This window comes from Onychostruthus taczanowskii, unplaced genomic scaffold (genome assembly GCF_017590055.1).
Source record: "Onychostruthus taczanowskii isolate IOZ18803 unplaced genomic scaffold, ASM1759005v1 scaffold21, whole genome shotgun sequence".
Classification (NCBI taxonomy): Eukaryota; Metazoa; Chordata; class Aves; order Passeriformes; family Passeridae; genus Onychostruthus; species Onychostruthus taczanowskii.
The window spans coordinates 12840307-12860451 of record NW_024499351.1 but is presented as its reverse complement, the minus strand read 5'-3'; the positions used below and the strand labels follow the sequence as shown (position 1 = coordinate 12860451).

The 20145-nt window shown below is 36.9% G+C and overlaps 1 protein-coding gene across 1 annotated transcript in view; it reads left to right on the top strand.

The window, feature by feature from the left end:
* The first annotated feature begins 11395 nt into the window (after positions 1 to 11395).
* KIF6 (kinesin family member 6) overlaps positions 11396 to 20145 on the top strand; it is a 152369-nt gene continuing 143619 nt past the window's right edge. Inside the window, exons 1-3 of the mRNA XM_041404401.1 lie at positions 11396 to 11473; positions 12297 to 12403; positions 14456 to 14530. Of these exons, the coding sequence (XP_041260335.1) occupies positions 11408 to 11473; positions 12297 to 12403; positions 14456 to 14530 (248 nt within the window). The 5' untranslated portion in view covers positions 11396 to 11407. The remainder of the gene's footprint in view (positions 11474 to 12296; positions 12404 to 14455; positions 14531 to 20145) is intronic.

Genomic DNA, 20145 nt, shown 5'->3' with positions numbered 1-20145 from the left:
AAAGTTGAACCAGTAAACCTGAAAAGAGTAATAACTTACAGCTAGTTACATCACATTTTTAATTACATTGAAAGATTGTCAAGGCTGGAAAATCAAATGCTAAAAAATTATAAATAGAAAACACATTATGATATGGATATGTTTAGCCACTACCCATGTATAACAGCTGTGGCAGAACATGGGATGGGATCCATGCCTGCATTTCAGTTCAAGACATTCAGCTCAAGACAACTCTCCTTGCAGCTCTTGCCACAGTTGATGTGAGCCTGATGCAAGCTCAGTGATGAAGCAACACCTAAAATTGCAAGCACACAGCTGGAGCTGGTGCTGCAGTTTTTGTGCTTGTACACTTTTAGGTGTTTTTGTTCACCAATGCTCTTTACTGTACTTCTTTCTGTATTATTTGCTAATTAAAGATAAATATTCCCAACAGTTCCAAAACTTTTATCTATGTAATACTACTGAATTTTTGAGATATCAACATAATCCCCAAGGTCTCCTGAATACAATTTTACTCCACTGCTGTCATGATATTGTACTTTTCTCCTCTTGTGAAGCTGCCATTTCAAGAAGCAATGCAATTTTGCCATGATATATTCGTGTGTCTTCTCAGGCAGGAAAATGTAGGAAAGTTCTTGAGCTTTGCTTCTGAAACACGCTACAGTATTATTGACATAGGCAAATAGTCTTGGCAGAAGTATTCTTACTGCTATGCTTCAGCCCCAAGTATTTATTACCACACCAGCCAAAAGTGACCTTGTGTGCTACCCCACCTGCAGAAGAAATTAAGACAGCCTGTCTATAGGATAAGAGCACAGAATCTTGACTGATAATGCCAACAAACATTTCCTAATGTTTTATAACATAAGAAATGAAACAAGCAAACAGAACAAATGAAACATATAGGCATTCTTTTTCCTCTGTACCTATTAAATACCATGACTAAGAAGCTATTCTCATGTGACATTTAACAGTTATTGTGAGCACTGTTTCCAGCACCTACACAATTGTCTACAGAAATGTGTCAATTTACAGGATTAAACAGAAGGCCACCAAAATCCAGATTACATTTAATTCTTCCTAGACAGAAGAAAACCTAGTATTATAAATGTATGAAAGTTTGAAGACAGAATACTCATTTGAAGAATCAGGTTTTAGACTGGTCTTGGGAGGGCAGTGAAATATGATAGAAGTATAATCAGTCTTCTAGTGAAGACAGGCAAGGAAAAACAGCTTTACAAAAATACACTAAGCATACTGGCTTCTCCAGAGTCTTAGTCACTGTTGATTTACACATGGCTCAAAATATTCAATATCCCGTAGCACCAGGATTTTGTGTCTGAAGTAAAGCAATGATGCTGGGTTGGTGTGTGGGGGTTACATTATGCAATGGGATGGCTATTGTGCTTAAATTTAAAAAAAAAAACAAAAACAAAAAAAAAAACAAAAAAAAAACCCAAAAAACAAAACAAGAAAAAAAAAAAAAAAAACCAAACCAAAACAAACCAAAAAAAAAAAAAAAAAAAAAAAAAAAAAACAAAACACCAGACAAAAACACTTCATAAAAATCCAGTGAGCTAGAAATGAGCTGGAAATTCTGAAAAATAAACCAGAATAATAATTCTCATATGTCTAAACCCACTGTCTCCCAAATCCCATAGTGTCATCCTTAGGATCCCAAAACAGCTTGAAACAAACAAAGTTGTGATGCTCAGCATATTCTAAGACCAAGGTACAACATATTGTCAAATGTGCCCTAAAATAGTCCATTTTGTTCTGATATAACTATTTGTAGAAGACACACCATTGGTGAAATTATCAGTGATGAACTAGTTAAGATAAAATTTGTTAACTGGTTCCACAAGAAAAGGCTATTGTACTTTTGATTTGTCATTTCCTTTGATCATTTCAAGTATAGACAGAAAGGTGATAGGCTTAAACAAATATTTGTATAACTTTTTGTTCATTTCACAGATTTCATGTCATAAAAGTTGTTACTATAAGATTTTTGTCCCAGTTAGGTACAGGAATTATTTAAAACTTAAAAGTTTTGTTCCTTCTCCTCCCACCTTCCTCCCCCCACCATCAATTTGGCAGATCTAGGAAGGTATAACAATTTAATTGCCCTTGATCAAGTTAGTCAAGACACAAAAACATAATTTGCTCATAAGATAAATTCTTCAAACTTCTGAATACTCAATAGTGTCCAGCTGACATATAAAATCATGCAATATAATGTTATATGTAAGAATTATAATATTATGAAATCATAATAATAGTATGTTTGGAGGAAGAGACACTTTCTAAAACCTTAAATATATGATTTGATAAAAATTGCAGCAGCTTAATAATTTGAAAAATAAATTGACAGCTGGAAGGTATGGAAGGACCTGTGAACCTGCAGGAAGAGACTGGGTTGTGTGGGGACTGCTAACCAGTGAATCGCAACCACAAGATTACCAACAAAGGACTGGCATTGATGCCTGGCTTCCCTGAAGAAACTGAATTAAGACACTTCTACTTCCTGCCCATCTCTGAAACATGATGAAAACAACTCCGCATTACAACCAGCCATAGTAGCTCTCTGAAGTCATTCCAGAAGCACAGGACAACTGGAGTGCAGTAATGCTTGGAAGCAGCAGGGGGGATCACAAGCGAGTGATTTCTTTCACATAGAATCAAGCCCTCTGAGGATAGTTAATTTATTTGAGAGGTTAGCCCATGAGCATCCCCAGAAATTAGGGAGTGTAAAAGGAATCCAAATGCAGGAGAATGATTAGAAATTGGTGAATGAAGTGAGCCTTAGTGCTGACAGAAGAGCACAAAGCAGCTGACTGTGGCAAAGATGGTTTTTTACAACAAATAGCTAAACCAGCTTTTTTTCTTCACACTAGTGTTACAAGTTAGATTTAATGTCTGTAAATCTCTTTGAGATTTTACAATGGAAATTACTATTCAAGTTTTATAAAAATATTATATAAAGGAAAAGTTACAGTGCCAGAATATATACAATGGATCTATGGGAAATCATTATTCTTCCATGTTTCAAGAATTGTTTGACAAGTTTTGAAATTATTTCTCTGGGAACTGATCTGACTTAAATGTGCATATCCCTTGCCTTTTGTTAGCTCTTGTTTGCATTTACTGTCCATTAATAATAGATGAATACAACAGCCTAAGGTACTTGATTCTTTTATGAACTGTAGATAATTCCACATTTCAGTCCTACATAACATCAACAGCATAGGGAAAACTGGAATGTGGCAAGAAGCCCAGGAAAAGGCAAGTTAAGTTGGTTTGGGAATTAGCTGGAAGGATAATAATCCTGCAAGCCAATATTCATTAAGTAATTTTATGTGCAGCAGAAGAAAATAATGATACACACTTGGCATCTGGAGACTTCAAAATGGTAAGAAAAATATTTCAATAACTGTACAAATGGTTAACAGTTGTGACACAAACCATTTATTTCTATGTGCCTCAATTCAACATTATTCAGCTTTACTCAACACTATCCCAAAACTCCAATACATAATCTAAAGAACTGCTTATCAGACAGCCTAGGTATTTTCTGAATTATACAATCCTTCTTCCCATTTTCCTTCTGCAGTCATCATTTTCCCTACTTTTAAACCATTCACTTCAGCAATATGGGATTAAAATTCTGGAGGTGCTTTGGCAGACACTGGGGCCTAGGTAAGCCCTATGAGGGCATACAAATATATCAAAACTATAAAACAAGAATTCAAACCAATCAATAACGAATAACAAAAGCAGATAAAAATTAGCATACTGAAATTGCTATTCTGGATTAAATTCATATCTGTTGTTAAACTACTAAATATGAGCCAAAATAACACTATCATCTGTAGGCACACAGTTTGTGGTAATTGGGAGTGGGGCTGGGGCCGAGCCTCATCCCAGTGGGTACGGCTGTGAAAAGCAGGTGAGCAGCATTGAAGGTAATGAGCCATGGAGTGCCCAGGGGCACTGAGCAATCACCAAAGGGAACAGAGGGCACACAGGTGCAGTGCATGAACATGAGGGGTATAAAAGTTTGGACCAGAGAACAAGAAGGGTAGGTGCTTGCAGCCTTCTGGAGTGGTGCTGCTCTGAATGAGTGAGTGCTTAAAGCTTTTTGAAGTTATATGCTGATACTCTGTGCTTTGCTTTTGTGTAACACAAATGCAACGTATGCTGCAGCAATTACCTTCTAAAAGTAAGATGTTTCATCCTCTTGTCACTTGTGATTAGTCCCAAAGTGCGTGATTTAGTTATATGACTTTTCTGATAAGTTGTTCAATGCAAACTGCAAAGAATATAAGCTCAACTGAAAAGTACAAGTTATATTACTAGCAACAACTTAGTTGCTGAAGTAGCTGTGTGAGTCACCCCATGAGGACAGTTAGGTCTTAAGGCAGGCTTTTGGATTATCCCACTTAAGAAAGATGGAGTAGCACTGACCTATCTGGATGTCTATTCCTGAGTGAAGAAGATATTATTTATCTGAATGTTGGTAGCAGAGAGAGATTTGGGGTTGTTTCTTTTGTTTTTCAAATAGGATTTCTTGTTCATGCATCTCAGTGGGTTAGAATTGATCTCTGAAAATGTAATGGAGTCCTTACATATCCTATTAGATTTATAAAATGCAAAATGTTTTTTTCTTAGTCTGAAAAATCATAGCCTTTTCAAGGGCAGTAACTGTTAAAAATGTTATCTCTTGTTTTAAAATTGTCTCTGTGCTAGTCATCTGCAAGACAAAACCATGTTCTGAAGAAAGTCTCATAAATTCATTTCTTTACTGCCTGAAGTTTTCATTTTTCATGTCAACAATCTGATATACCTGTTTTCAACTATCATATCTAGTACTTCATGTTTATTATCTCTGGAAAAATCTGGCTGGAGTGTGTACAAACCACTGACCTCTCCAACACATCACAAAATAATGCAAACTTGAGAAGACTAGGTCCCAATTTTATCAACAATTCTCCAGTAAAATATATACTGTTAGCTTCATCTAAAATTGCTCCTAACATATATTTGTTTGTCAAATTACCACCAAGATCTTTAGGAAGCTTACTCTCTGAATCAAGGAGCCACAATATATGGAATTTAAATATGCAAATTTATAATTCACCATCTTGGTTGCAAGCAACCTGTGAAAGATTAAAACTCTTGACAATGCTTACAACAAGACGTCAGTCTGGAGAAGAAATAATGGACATAAAGTGCAGTACAATTATTAACTTAGCAGATTTATTCTATTTTCACCTTTGGCTGGTTTACATTTCCTCTGTTCTCTTCAACCATATGTGAAAAACAGGTAACATATGGGTCACATTACCTGTTCTTAACAGGTCACTTGTGCTTGTAATATTGCAGTCTGAGACACAGATTTAATTTGATGAGGAGTAATTTCAAATGCAAGAAAATTGCAACTCACTAGTTGGGGATTCATAAGTGAAAGATTATAGGGAAATCTAAACAGCAACTAAATACATGATTCATGGCCAAGCCAGAGACAGAAGATCAACACTGGGTAAATGAACATTTTGTATTTTAATATAGTTATTCAGACAAGAATTCTGCCTCCTCACATTGGCAAATAACTCATGTCTGCAGTCCCTGGATATCAACCCTTGCCCATTTATGTGATTTCTCAACTGCAGATGCATAACATCAACATGTGACAAAATCGCCCCGCCTTAAAAGTATCTGGCATTTGAGATGTAGAATCACAGAATGGCTGGGTTGGGAAGGACTTTAAAGATCGTCTAGCTCCAACCTCCCTGCTCTGGGCAGGGACATATTCCTCTAGACCAGCCTCAATTTGCAATTCTAGTTGAATAAGCAATAGTAGTATGTTTATTTTAAATTAAAAACTGAATGTTAAAAGGAAAAAAAAAAAAAAAAACAAAACAACCAAAATAATCCTTTTTTCCTTTCACCACCTGAAAATATCTAAAAAAAGGAGGACTTAAGATACTGTTGCACTGTGCTAACATGAGGGCTATTCTAGTTGATTTCAAACAGATCAGAAGTGCATGTTAATTTCTTAATTGACAGAATTGTATGGGGAAAACCAGTGCTGTCATGTTTACAGAAAGTCACAGATACATAGAAAACCTCAGTGGAAAAGTTGATCTTGGTGTTTTAAGATATTTAGTGCCTCACTACTTAAGAAACCATTTTCTCTGGCTTCACTGCAGGATGTGCTTGCTGAATTGAACATACTTTTTAATTATTCCACGGCTAAATTTTTTCCTTGATGAAAAAGGCAGGTACCAACTCTAAACATTTTAATGTCTGGCACACCTGGCTGGAGCATATTATTACATCCAAACTGAACAATTTGTGAGCCTGTGCAAGTATTAGCATAATAAAAGAATGCTCATTATGGTAGCTTCCTGAGATCAGTGAACAGTTAGTGTAATTTCCCTCAGTTTTAGGTATGCTATGCAACTTAGGTTGTGATGTAAACTTTTGCTTCCTTAAAGATGGCTATCTTTTCTTATACAACTCTGTTAATCATCCTGTAAAAACATTTTTCATCTGCTCACCCACTTCAGTAGTGGCTACCCCATCCTAATCCGTCTTCTTATGAGATCAACTATTCTCCTTCTGCAACACTTCATTTCACTTTCTCCTTTTCATTTTTATGTTACCTAAACCATGAACTTTATTTTTACTAGCTGGAGTTCTCCTTTATACTTATATTCTAGAGACTCATTCACTATAGCTCCCTGCATCACACCCTCTATTTTCACTAAACAATAATTGTGAAAATGACATCAAAACCTTTATCTTTCCGTTTTTGAGCTACAAAATTTAATTTTACTCCATGGCTGTGATCACCTTCTGTTACATTGTTGTTTTTTCCCCACATGTGTCCCCAGTGAATGACAGCTTCTCTACCCTCCCCTCTCACCCTTCCCCACACACAGGCTCTCAGTGTTGTTGCTTAGTGTCTTCCTTTCAGTTATCACTCTAAACTGTTAGCAGCTGTGTCTCCTCCAGACAATTCTCCTGTTTTTACCGCATTACTTTGTTTTTCTTTAAGGTCCTTGTCCATACTGTAACACTTTATTCATGACCACCTTGCAGGTAAGATTCTGTCTATGATCTATCAATGGTATCAACTTCAATTTACACTTTCAAATGTACCTTTCCCTGCTTTCTGTGATGCTAGTTTTCATTCCCCAAAAGAGCTCTGCAAAGATCTGTAGTATTATTATAATTCTTTCTTTAAATTCTCTTTACAGCAAAAGCTTGATAGGAAAATTCTCTGACTATTCTGCTAATATTACCCACATTATTTCTATTTATTTTCCTCTTCCCCAGCATTGCCACCTGTCCTAAACTTAGCAAGAGCTGTTTGGTACATTTACACAGTGCCCAACAAAACTTCTAATTCTTGACTTCAATTTAAGATTATTTTATATCAATGGTATCCAATAATTGGATTTTATAATGTTTTGTTGAGGGTGATGGAATTTTAATCCTTCTCAAAAAAGAGCATAAAAAACTAGTTATATAATGACTATGAAAGAAATTATTTATTCAGCAGAAATGAACATAAGAGTCTACATTTCTCACTGGTTGTCAGATAAAAAAGCCCAGACCCTACAGATTTTTCTATTCATAGTCACCTAGAATTTTATCTCTCTTTAGTCAGAGACAAATCAAAAATGGACTTTGGAAGGTTTCATAGTAAAACATCAATAAGAAAACTATTATGCTAAAGATAAAATGTGGGAAGGAAGTGTAGACAAAATTGTGCAGATAACATTTGCAATTCATTGGAATTAGGTTTATGTCTCCTGTTAACATTTCTCATGCTAGTTTGGAACAAAGGATCCAGTTAACTATTTAGAAGATGACACCCCCCGCCCCAGCTTCATGCCTCCAAACCAGAAACAAAATGCTCAACTTGGAAAAAAAATTATTCGTTGTCTGTTGCAGTCAGAGTCCTAAGAATCCCTAAATTTCTCCATGGAATTTTTGCTAACTCTAAAAGAGCCAAGCAATATACATAAGCCCTAAGGAAGACACTTGTAGCCATGATATTTTCTGAAAAATCCTTTTTGCTAGCATTTTTCTCCTCTTCTAGCTGAAAAGCCTCAGAAAAGAAGTGTAAACAATTAACTATCTGCTGCTGTGGAGTGCAACAGGTGCCTCTGTGATGGGTGCATGTTGGTTGTTTCTAAATAATGGCCAATCACAGCTGTCTCAGGCTCTCCTGAGAGTCATGAGCTTTTGTTATTTCTCATTCCTCTCCTGTCCTTTCTAGCCTCCTGGTAAATTCTTTTGTCTCTAGTTTTTAGTATATAATTTTAATAATATATATCGTAATATAATAAATCAGCCTTCTAAAACATAGACTCAAGATTTTCATCTCTTCCCTCGTCCTGGGAGCCCCCATCGATTAAACCATAGACACTTTCAGATTTTCTAGTTTGACTGAGTCTACCAAGACACACATTTTTAGGGCACATAAAAATGTGTTGAGTAAGAATGTGAGGACAGTGGAATTTCAAGGTGCTTTCCAAATGTTTTTCTTACATACATGAGGATGCAGCCCTGTTTCCTAAGAAACAGATTGTAGCAGTAGCCTAAAAGAGGAAAACATCTGTCCTTCTCTCAGGGCTGGACTGTTAAAAGCTGAACAAGGCAATTTTGTCTACATGATGGCCTTAAACATTTTCATGCTGAACACAAAGCAGAAGAAAACAAGGGTTTGAGGGCTTTGGCATGATACATGAAATACCAAAAAATATTGCCTCAGCCTTTTTACATTCCATTCATATACCTAATATTCAGAAACCTAATTATTTGTATTACCACACATTTTACTATAAATGTTGTACTATTTCTGGCAGTGCTCACTTAGCAAACTCAACAGATACTGTACCTAAATTTACGGCAGATTTCAGACTTAAATTTTTGGTCACTTAAGAAGCATTTTTGGTCATGTAAAAGATACATATTTGGCATTTATGTTTTCAGGAGTTGGATGATGAGACAAATTCAGGCTTTGGCGAGAGTTTTGGCCCCTCGTCCTGCCGAGCTGGTCTATGGAAAGATTGTAGTGTTCTGACTTCTAATCATTATTACAAGTCTCAGCCAAATGGCAGGAATAGTTGCCAAGAAGATGTAAATTCTATGAAAAGTGAAACTTTGGCAAAAAAAAAAGAGAGGACTTGAAAGTTTGGGCTATTATAAAACTTACAAGGCTGTTTATTTGGAAGCATAATAAGTTGCTAGGTGACATAATGGAGCACAAGTCCTTGAATTGCCAGGTCCATATATATTATGATCAATATTATTTGCTAAATGCAAGAAAATGACAATGGTAAAGGCAGCCAGTTCACTTCAATGATACGTTAATTCAGAAGAAAATGGCTGACCTCTTTAAAAGATGGACTTGCCAGATCCTGTAAGTTACACAGTCACATAATTATTTCAAGTGTATAGGTTGTTTGTGTTGTGTGGTGTGCTTTGGCAAATCCTGGAGCTGAAAAAGGTTGACACATCTTTGAGGTTTAACATAAATGCAAATGCTGAAAATTCGTCAAGTACAAGGTGATTTCCCAGGGAATACAGAAAGATCTCACACAGTAAATTTACAGCAAACCAAAACTTTTTATGCCTCCAGCATAAGATATAATCTAGATCTGTACATTTTTAGTTAGCTGTCACCTTCATGCCTTTCTCGAAAGGCCATTCTTTTATTCTGGAAGCAGCTTGAATCTAAAATAGTTCATTGGCTTCTCTGTGCCATAGCATATTCAGACTACCCTGTAATAAAAGAGTGTGAGCCACTGGCTCAGAGTTTACAGCTTCAGGCTGAAGAAAGGCACCTAAACCATTTGCAGAGCAGGCTTGGCCCCAGAAGCAATAGTGTCATTCACCCAGCTCCATACTCCAGCTACTGAACATGGGCAGACACAAAATGGCTTTCCTCACAATTAACTGCAATATTATAATGTCTGATGCCTGATTAATTCACAATCCAAATAAGCTGCTAAAAAACACAGCTGACTATTAAATGTGCAGTTTTCTGTCTAGAAACACAAAATAGTGTACTGCATTGTTTAAATTCCAAACAAGCAAACCAACATTTCAGTTCCCAAAACTTCAGTTAAACATCACAATTCTTTCAGAGTTCTGGAACTGAAATTATTTACGCTTCCCTCACAAGTCCTGATCTCTTAGTCTGAATTAATTGAACATTGTACCTTCTGCTTCCTTCTTGGCTGCAATTGTTTCTCTACCTGTAGTCACTTCTGCTTTGAACATCACCTTCAACATCCTCATCCCGACTGACAAGAGACAAAATTTTTTTCATAATTTTGGAGCAATGCCGAGAAGATAATTACTGCTTATTCCATTATCCCATTGCAATGTCCTGTTTTTCCTTCATTCTCTATTTAATCACCAAGTAATATTTTCCATTTGTTTTCATTTTTACCCTTTTGACTTTTTGCACTTGACTTTAGATGGTGATCAACTTTTTTCTATTTTATTCCCCAAAGGCTCACTACTTATGCCTCATACAGTTTCTGAGACAGTTATTTGCTTAACTGAGAGAGAGAGCCTTTTCCCTACTGTTTCTCCTATTTGGAATACAAGTTTATCATACTTTTACCATATCTGGGTTAGAGAAATTCCTATCCTCCATAATCAAGTCCCTGATTTTCCACTTAATTTAAATTAGTGTGCTTGCAATCACCGTAATCTGATCCCTGCCGCTATATCCCACCAAAACTAAGGCCAAAATACAATCATGTTGTTTGTGTGGCTCTTCAGTAACCACTTCACAGAATAATGGGGTTCTGCTCTCACTGCTCTGAGTTTAGCTCTCACAGCAAGGCAGCATCTTTTTCCACTAAAAATTGTGTGGGTTTTTTTGGTTTGTTTTTTTTTTTTTCACAACCATTTTTATATTAGAATTAAGGAGTTTATGTCCTCAGTCCCTGTAATCTTGGTATTTCTCTCCATGGTGTTTCAACTGCATAACGGCAGAAGTCCTTCTCTTGAGCCCGACACAGGTGGGCTGGGCCGCGAGATCCCTGCGGACACACAGGTGCGGCACAAGGGATCAGGCGGGGGATGATGCTCTGAGCGCTCCGCACACCCCCCGCACCTCTGGGCCGGGCCGGGCCGGGCAGTGCGTGCGAGGTCCCTTCGAAACTCCGGCCGCGGGGAGCCGGCACGGCGGGCTGGGCAGGCTGTCACCTGGGGCAGGCGGAGCCCGGGGGCCGTGTGCGGGCCGCTCCGCGCTCCCGGGGGCCCCATGAGGGCCGGGGGCTGTGTGCGGGCCGCTCCGCGCTCACGGGGGCCCTGTGAGGGCGGCGCGTGCCCGCCGGCCGTGCCCGGTTACCGTTGCCAGGGCCCGGCGGCAGCGATGGTGAAGGAAACGATCCGGGTGTACGCGCGGGTGAAGCCGCTGGGCAGGCGGCAGCAGGCGGGGGTAGGCTGGGAGCTGAGCCCCGGGGGTGCGCTGGGGATGTCGGGGAGAGCCAAGGGGTGCCCGGGGACGCTGGTTCCACGCTCAGGTGGGGGCAGCGGGGCAGAGCACAGGACCTTCAAGAGGCGGGGGCGGCGAGGCTGGTACGCGTGTGCGGCGAGAAGCTCCTGCTGTCCGAAGCCCTAGGAAGTTCATAAAATGACGAAGTAGAGGAGTTTAGGCTGTAACTGTTGGGGGAGTGACTGAGGAACTTCCTCAGCCACTATTGTAGAAAGGCTCCGGAGGAAAGCGCTTGACACGCGTCACTGGGTTTGTGCGCTTCAGCAGTGTTCTGAGCAAGGGAGGGGAACGCGTTGCTGCCAGTGTACAGCTGCCCTCCCAAGGGATAATAAAAATAATGAAAGTGTTCCTCAGGAGAAGTGCATTTATGTCTCTTAATTGCCTTCTCATCGCACCATTTGTCTTGTTGTAGCCTTTCCTAATGTATTGTTTCAGATTTTTTTGGAGAGGTTTGCACTGGGGGCCGTGCTTCTTTTTTTTTATAGCATCACAGTTATCAAAGTGGTTTAGTAAGCAAATTATGTCAAAGAGGCTGCTCTTTTGATTCAAGTGTTATTGTAGTGTTTACATGGTGACAGGATAATGCTGTTATGTGCTGGTTTTGTTTGTAGTGGTTAAGGGAGATCGGCTTACGTATTCAGTGCAATTTGTAACAAGCTTGTCTCCAGACAATTACAGGTGCTAAGCTTAGATGAGTGGTGTATCTAAGGGTAATGCTGTTCTGTTGATGATGTTATTCTGTGAATTAATATCCATCCTTTATTAGAATTATTCCATTGATAATGAGGAACCTCTGCCCAGTCTGGAGATTACTGTGCCACGTGACTTAGCAGATGGATTCATCAACAATAAACGAGAAAGCTACAAGTTCAAGTGAGTAGAAGTCTTATCTTTATACCTTCTGCCTTTAGTGACTGACAATGCTATATGTAGTGGTCCAGATCTATAGAATCACAAAAAGTCTAACTTTAAAATTAAATTATGGTATAGATGGGTTTATTTTTATATAACTCCCGTAACAAGAGCAATGCTTCAGGACAGGCTCTTCACCACAATGGGTCTGATAACACTGGATAACATTGTCATACTATTGTCTGTCCATTGCAAGTCATGATGTATTTCTAAATCTCATCTCAAAGATTCATTTATCAGTCCTTCTATATTTGCACTTTGTTTTGAATTTGTGTATGAAGACTGAATAGGGACTTGTGTTATCTTGTGATGTAATGAGTTGTTGTAGACTGGCTAAAGAAGTCTTGATGTAAAACATTCTGTTTAGAAACTGTTTCAGACATAGCCAAAGCAAAGTAACAAAAACCAGAAACTTGACAGAAATAAATGCTTGGTTTGAGAGTGTAAATATGTTTTAGGAACTTAAAATCAGTACAGCAATATCAAATATTTTTATTAATTCAACAGAAAAGTGAGGCAACACTTTAAAATTTTTGTGATGAATAAAGCTAGATATATCATCTCTTATGATGGAGTCAAGACTGTCTTTTTCCATTTCAGTTATGCTTCATTTCTTATAGTAAACAACAAGTAATTTGTTTCTCTATGCTATTAAAAAAGAGAGCTCCACATAAACAACTGCAGCTCAGACTGATGTAGTTTTACATCAGCTAAGGTAACCTGCTTGAAAAGAGAGGAGCTGTCCTCTCCAAATAGATTCATATGCAACACTACATTAGTCTGAAGATGCCCAAGCCTGACTTAATGAATGCAACTATTTTTGTCTGACTTTATAATTCATTAAAAACTCTGAGATGTGTTTTGAGAAACCCTATGCCTTATTATCCTTAAGACAATGCGAGAAGAATTGTTTGAGTTACTTGACTGATTAGCAGGATAGAATAAATGCTTTCATGTTTTGTGTATTGCATTTGTCTGTGATATTGCACCCAGTGCATGGGTCAGCATGGTGCTTTTCTACACAACCGGTGTCCCTAAGGCCTTCCTACACACCCTGGCAAGTTTCGTGCAAGAATAGAGTTCCAAACCGGGGAGGGGGGGCAACACAGCAGGGCACCAGCAGTATTGGGGGGCTGCTGGAACATGTGGATGCCAACTTCCTCACATAGAGTTAAGCCAATGTGGATATTTGCAAACATGGACAAACTGTTGAGGGATATTAAGCCTGGAGGTAGCTTTGACTGCAGGGGCAGTGAGATAATGGAATTCAGGATACTGAGAGAAAGGGAGTAAGGCAAAAAGCAGGATCACAGTCCTGGACTCCATAAATGCAGACTTTGGCTTGTTCACGGATCTGCGTGAAAGAATTCTGAGACACATTCCTGGAGAGACGACCAGGAAAACTGGCTGATTTTCAAGGATCACCTTCTCTGAGATCAAGAATAGCCCATCCACATGAACAGAAATGATGCAGAGGCAGCAGGAGGTTTGGAACAAACGGTCCCTTCTAACCTCAAGAATTCTGATTCTGTAAAATAACTGCAGATATTTTATATAGAAAGTGACAAAACATACTTAATTAAATATCTTATTGTGTCCTATAGTAATTGTGCAGCAGAATGAAGGAAATGGCTTGAAAAAATGTGAGCCTGGCTGTACTGGTGGGATGCTGTATTTGGTTATAGTGTAATCTATTTATCCAGGATTCGGTGTGGTGCCAGTTACAAACACTAATTCTCTTGATAGATTTAAAATGCGGTTTATTTTTTTCTAAGGCACATCATTTTATCAGAGGATTTTATTGTACAGATCTTGTCAAAGCAGCTCTGTGTACAGCCTATTTATGTACAATAGCACAACAGCAAGCTGTGGTTAAGACTACAGGGAAAACATTGTACTAAGTTATGTAAGCCTAATGATGTAAACATTGACTATTACAAACACAAACAAAAATGTATGAATCAAGTACTGTTTTAACATTCTAAGCAATTATTATTTGCTTAATATTTTCAGATTTCAGAAAATTTTTGATCAAGAGGCAAAACAAGAGGTGATTTTTGACAGCATTGCCAAACCAGTAGCAGAATGGTATGTTGTTGATCCTGCAAGTAACCAGGGAAAAGCTATTTCTGCTTTTGTTTTATTACTTGAAGGAGAGCTGTCAAGTCTTTGTATTATTGTTGTAAAATTGGATTGATGTTCTAATTTACTAAATACTGACGTGTTTGAATCCAGGAGATATACAATCCCCTGAGAATTTTATGTGTACTAAGGTTCCTTTTTTGACTCTTCAAATAGCAATGCTACTGTTGCCTCTTTTGTTGTATAGCGATATAAAGCCATGCCTATTGTTTTGGTTTTTTTTTTTGTCTGTAATATAAACTGACTTCATTGCCATGGAATAGTATTTTCTATATAGTTTAATGTAGAGGTAAACCTAATGAAAATTTTATCCCCCCATATAACTTTCAATAAGCTAGGGACTCTCATTAATGTTTGTGGAGATATTCCTAAGTCTTGTCATTGCTTTTGTTTTGAGGTGTAAGGCAGTGCTTTGGCACTGGTTTGTTTTTTTCCCCTCCTCAATTTTCTTAATCAAACAATGCTCATATCTGACAGTTTGCAGAGGCAAATATTTAAGACTGATGACGACTTCTGCATTCATTGTGTGGATTGAATGCCACTCTGAAACACATGGATTTTTCAATGGAAAAAGGATTTTATGCCATTCTCTTCACTCAGTTTTACTGTCTGTGTACAAGTTTGTACTGGTTTCAGTGTGGGAGAAAATCCCATGCAGGACGAAGCAGAATTTCTGCATAGTGTTTGCTTATCTATCAAACTTACTGCTCAAAATCCAGACCGGTAGTGAGTTGGGAAGTATTACTTCAAGTGCCAACTTTCTGACCTGTATGTTAGTTTAAGCCATGATTCTGCAAGTTATTCCTCAATCTATTGCACAGTCCTGTGTTTAGCACTGTAGGAAAAGAAAACTTCAGCTGGACATTAAGCCTTTCTCAAGTTGTTACAAGGAAGAAAAATATATCCATCTCTTTATAATTTTATTTTCTTTCTCGCCACCCCTGCTGTTTTCTTCTCTGAAGTCCCACATAAAGCAGAAAGGTAATTGCCACTGATTATGAAAAGCCAGTGAATTCCATTAGAATAAGCTAAAGACACTTAAAAATAATGCTTGTTATTTTCTCATCCAAAAGACATTTCTTTATCTGACATGATCCCATATAGCTTCACATTAACTCATATACTTAATTTTAAGTATTTCTGGATTTAATGCTGACTGCAGAAAAAAAAAAAAAAAAACTTTTATCAAATTTGAGTGTGTTTGGAAAGAGAAATTTTAAAATCTCATTGCTTTGTACTGTGGACTTTATCCTCAACAAAAGCTCAGCATATCAAAATTAACTAGCAAGAAACTGGCTACTTTTTTCCCTTTGGAGTGGTATGCTAGAATATGGACATGTTTTCCAGTTGAAGAGTTGACCTATACAGTACTCTAATAATCAGGAAGGGATATTCTTCTCCTTTATTTCAGTGTTAGCTGATAAAATACTTGTTTTATATCTTAATTTTCTCTGTTATGTAGGCTTTAGTTTCAGAGTTTAGATATTTTTAAGTACTTGAAAGTACTTTAATGCTATTAAGATCAATGGTGTTTAGGCAGACAACTATCCCTAAATAGTTGAATCTTTGTCTTTAATGCTGAAATTGACTTATAAAACCATTATTAATGAAATCAATACTGTCTCATAGCATTATAATGAGGTAATGCTTGTATTCTAAATTGTGCTTCTGCTGTTACTGATAATTTTATTTGTGTTTTTATAATAGAGTTGATAATAACTGAAGTGTGTTAATGTTTTTTATCCACTCCCTTAATTTTTTGTCTCTTTGTAGACAAAAATATAAATTTCAAAATATATTCAGAGTCATGGATTCCTTGGCTAATGGAATCCTGAACTGGGCCTGAAATTTGTTTCACTCTGTGGTTAGTGATACCATTTCCTTTTTCATCATAGAATAAGAATTGCCCTGCTTCTCTTAAAGATCACTTTTTTTTTTGCAGCAAAATGTCTTTCATTATTTGTTTCTTTCACAGTCAATATTCTCTTGCATGAAAAAGCTGTTGCAAGTGCACATGTTTCTGTTGTTGGAGTCACTTTACTAAGGGAACAGTTTTTGTGTGTGTATTGCCAGTGAAAAGAAATAGCAGGAAAATATTAATGAAATAGCTCAGTAACATTTTGAGGTTCTTTGTCCTGAATTCTTACAGGCCTGAGGAAATTCAGTTAGAGACTTGAATGCTTAGGAAAAAAAAAAAAAAATCTTGGGCACTGTTTAAACTAAAACCAGAAAGGCAATGCTCAGGATACTAAAATCTTTCTATTTTGTACTTGGATGGATGGAAATTGGATGAAACTTTCTTTTCTTTTTCCTTTTTTTTTTTCCCCTCCTTTTTAAGTAGGTTTTCTTTGATGTTGGGCCACTACTTCTCTTTTTGTAAGTCCAGTTACATTGTCATCTTGCCTGTGGTTTCAAAGGCACCAGACATTAGTTTGTTTAATTTGCTTCTTCAGTCAAAAATGCCAGCCTCTGCAAACTATTATAAGCTTATGACTTGCTTGAACTTTATTCATTTTTTTCTATCCTTGAGTCATCTCTTATGTTGTTTATTTTCCTTCTCATTTTAAATATATATATTCTTGATAATATTTTTGTGCAGTTATGAAGCAGCACGAATTCTGTTACTGCATCAAAACCATAGAAAATAAATAACGGCCTACTTTAAAAATTTGCTAATGATTAAGCATTGCTTTAGCTTCACAACTAAACAAGGCTACTCTCAAAATATTTGAAATATTAAATATTATGATTATGTATGCAACCAGAAATTAAGTAGAAAATATTAACTGTTTTGAGTTAGTGGAATTTTCAGTTCTAATTTGAACTAAAAACTCAATCAATGTTTCAATATTAGATTTCTTTTTTTTTTTTAAAGAATAACATTTGAAAATATTTTCTTTTTTTGTCTCATTCAAATAAGAAATAGCTCAGCTGTTTATAAACCTAATGTAAATCACCTGTGATCTTGTGAAAACTGATGGCCTTGGGGATAATGCTCGCATTTCTACAGGTTCTGGTTTCTTCTCATGTGCTATATTTGTCCTAAGAATTAGCGTAATATATAAACTACTCCAGGTTACTATCAGCTGGTTTCATGGGTTGGTTGTTTTTGTTTTCGGCTGTATTGTGTATTCTTACAGAAAATGTAGTAAAAACATTTTTATTAACAATTATTCATTCTATACTTGGATATATTTGTCACACAATGTTTAATGCAGTGATCTGCCTCACCAAGACCTGCAGAATCTATATAGAGCAAAAGGACACATTGTTTCAGATGTCATCTTGAAAGAAATATAGCTTAAATTTTCCCTTAAATTGAGAAATTAGCAATGCTTGCTGTTCTTTCTCAAAGTGAGTACAGTTATGAGGCAATAAAAAGTGAGAAGTGTCATTGATGTTTCTTCTCAAATGACTATTAGTTGCTTGTTTGTTTTGACATAAATTGTGCAATTTAGAATTGTTCAAGAAGGTTGCTTAATTTAAGTTACAGTTTGACAGCTTTGATTCAGAATATCTTTGTGTCACTTATCTGTTACAATGTTTATGGTGAAATTCTAAATACATGTAGAGGTCTTTGTCCAAACAAGAAAATGCGTTCCTTTGTTTTGTTTTGTTTTGTTTTTTTTTCTGTGGGAGAACTGATTTTTCTAAGGAAACTTGCCTGCACTAATTTCTCAAAAGCAGCTACATGCACGTTTGGAAATCAGTTTTGTTTCTTAAACATGAGGCATTACTAATTTGGATTTGTTCCACAAATCTGGCAAAGACATAAAAAAAAGTCATACTGAGATGCTTTATTTTAATTAAAATAAACTTTAGTCTGACCTCCAATTGTTAGAAGATATGTGAAAGCTAAGTCTCTGTGAAGACAAATTCTCCTGAAAACTTATTTTCCAGATCCTTGAAATTAAGTTCTTTTTATCTTCAATATAATTTGGAAGGAGGAGTTGGGGGAGAAGGGGCGGAGAGGGCCAGTTTTGCCAGGATTTGGTTAATTTGTTTTTTAATATCAATGAATTTAGGTTTAATGAGATAGAAGGAAGCAAAATGAGGGGCACTGATTTAAAAAAAAAAAATTCAGGTCTGCAAGAACTGAGATAAAGAGAGGGCCAACAGTATCCATATATCAGAGATACTGGTGTCTTCTGCTTTTTTCATCAGTCTAATATTTTGTAGTATCGAATATTTGTTTTGACCACATGCCTTTATGCTACTACTCATTTAAAATGAAGATGGCAGAACTCAGAAATGATAATATGAAGCAAAAATAAACAAAAAATATTAAATAAGTTTTTAAGATCAAAGTTGTTTCTTGTTCTCAGGATTTTCTCTTACCTACTTAAAAACACTTACAGAATTTGATCTTACTTAATAAGAGGTTTTCATCGTTTTATTTATTCATATTACGAACTTTGTACAAAACTTTCACTTTGAACTTTTTCAGCCTATTAAAATAATTAAGAAAGAAGGGATCTCTGTAGGTCATCTGGACCAATCTTCTGAGGAAAGCAAGTCTGGCTTCTAGGTCACATTTCTCAGGCCCTCGTCCAATGGAGATTCAAAAATGTCCAAAGATGGGAATCCCATAATCCATCTGGGAACCTGTTCCAAGGCTTAACTACTCTCACTGTGAAGAATATTTTCCTTATACTCACTTCTCTTGCCACTTGTGACCACTGCTTTGTGTTCTACCAATGTAAACCTCTGGGAGGAGTTGGAGTCCATCTCTAATGATCTCTTGCAGAAGGTGGTAATTAGGTACGTGTAAGGCTTTCTCTTCTCTGGGTTGATAGGAAACAGTTCACTTGGCTTCTTGCGCACGACATGCTGCAGCCTGAATTCAATTGGTTCTGGCAGGCTCACTCCAGTTTCTTTAGTGCGTTTTTCATCTGCTGGGGAGCCCAAAAGTGGGTACAGAACTCAAGGAGGAGAGTTTTATTTTCTTGGTTTTTTTCCAGTTTTGAAGGTAACTGTTCTGTTTGATTCAGCAAAAGCAGTGCAGCAGCAGAGGAAGCCGAATTCTTGGTTATAGTTAGGCAAAAGCCTCCCTAAAGTCTCATTAACAATGAGCACAGAAACAAATGCAAAGCTCTGTGTCCGTAAGCTTTAAATAGAACAAATGATCTTCACTGGAAATTAAAACAAAATGTAGTCAGAAAACCCAACCACAATAAAACAACCTCAGTCTGCTTTCAACCTCTGTCTACTGTCACTGGGTTTTTACCACTATTTATATTGTCTCAGATACTCAAGGACGAAGTACTGAATGATATTTTAGACTGCAGTAACTACCAATAAATTGTCTACCCCTCACTTGAGGAATTTCACTCTTGAGGAATGTTAGGCGGTTGTAAACATAACCTATCTATCAATTTAAGTGGAATTGCTTCCATGAGTTATACTTCTGTATCACACTATATTTAGAAATTAGACAGCTTTCAGGTATGAGACAAAGCAGTACAGTGACTGGAAGTGCCAGTTGATAGCTCTGTAACAGCAGTCATTTAAATAGGAGTCTGAACTGAATTTTCAAATTAAAAGTTCATATCTCACTGTGC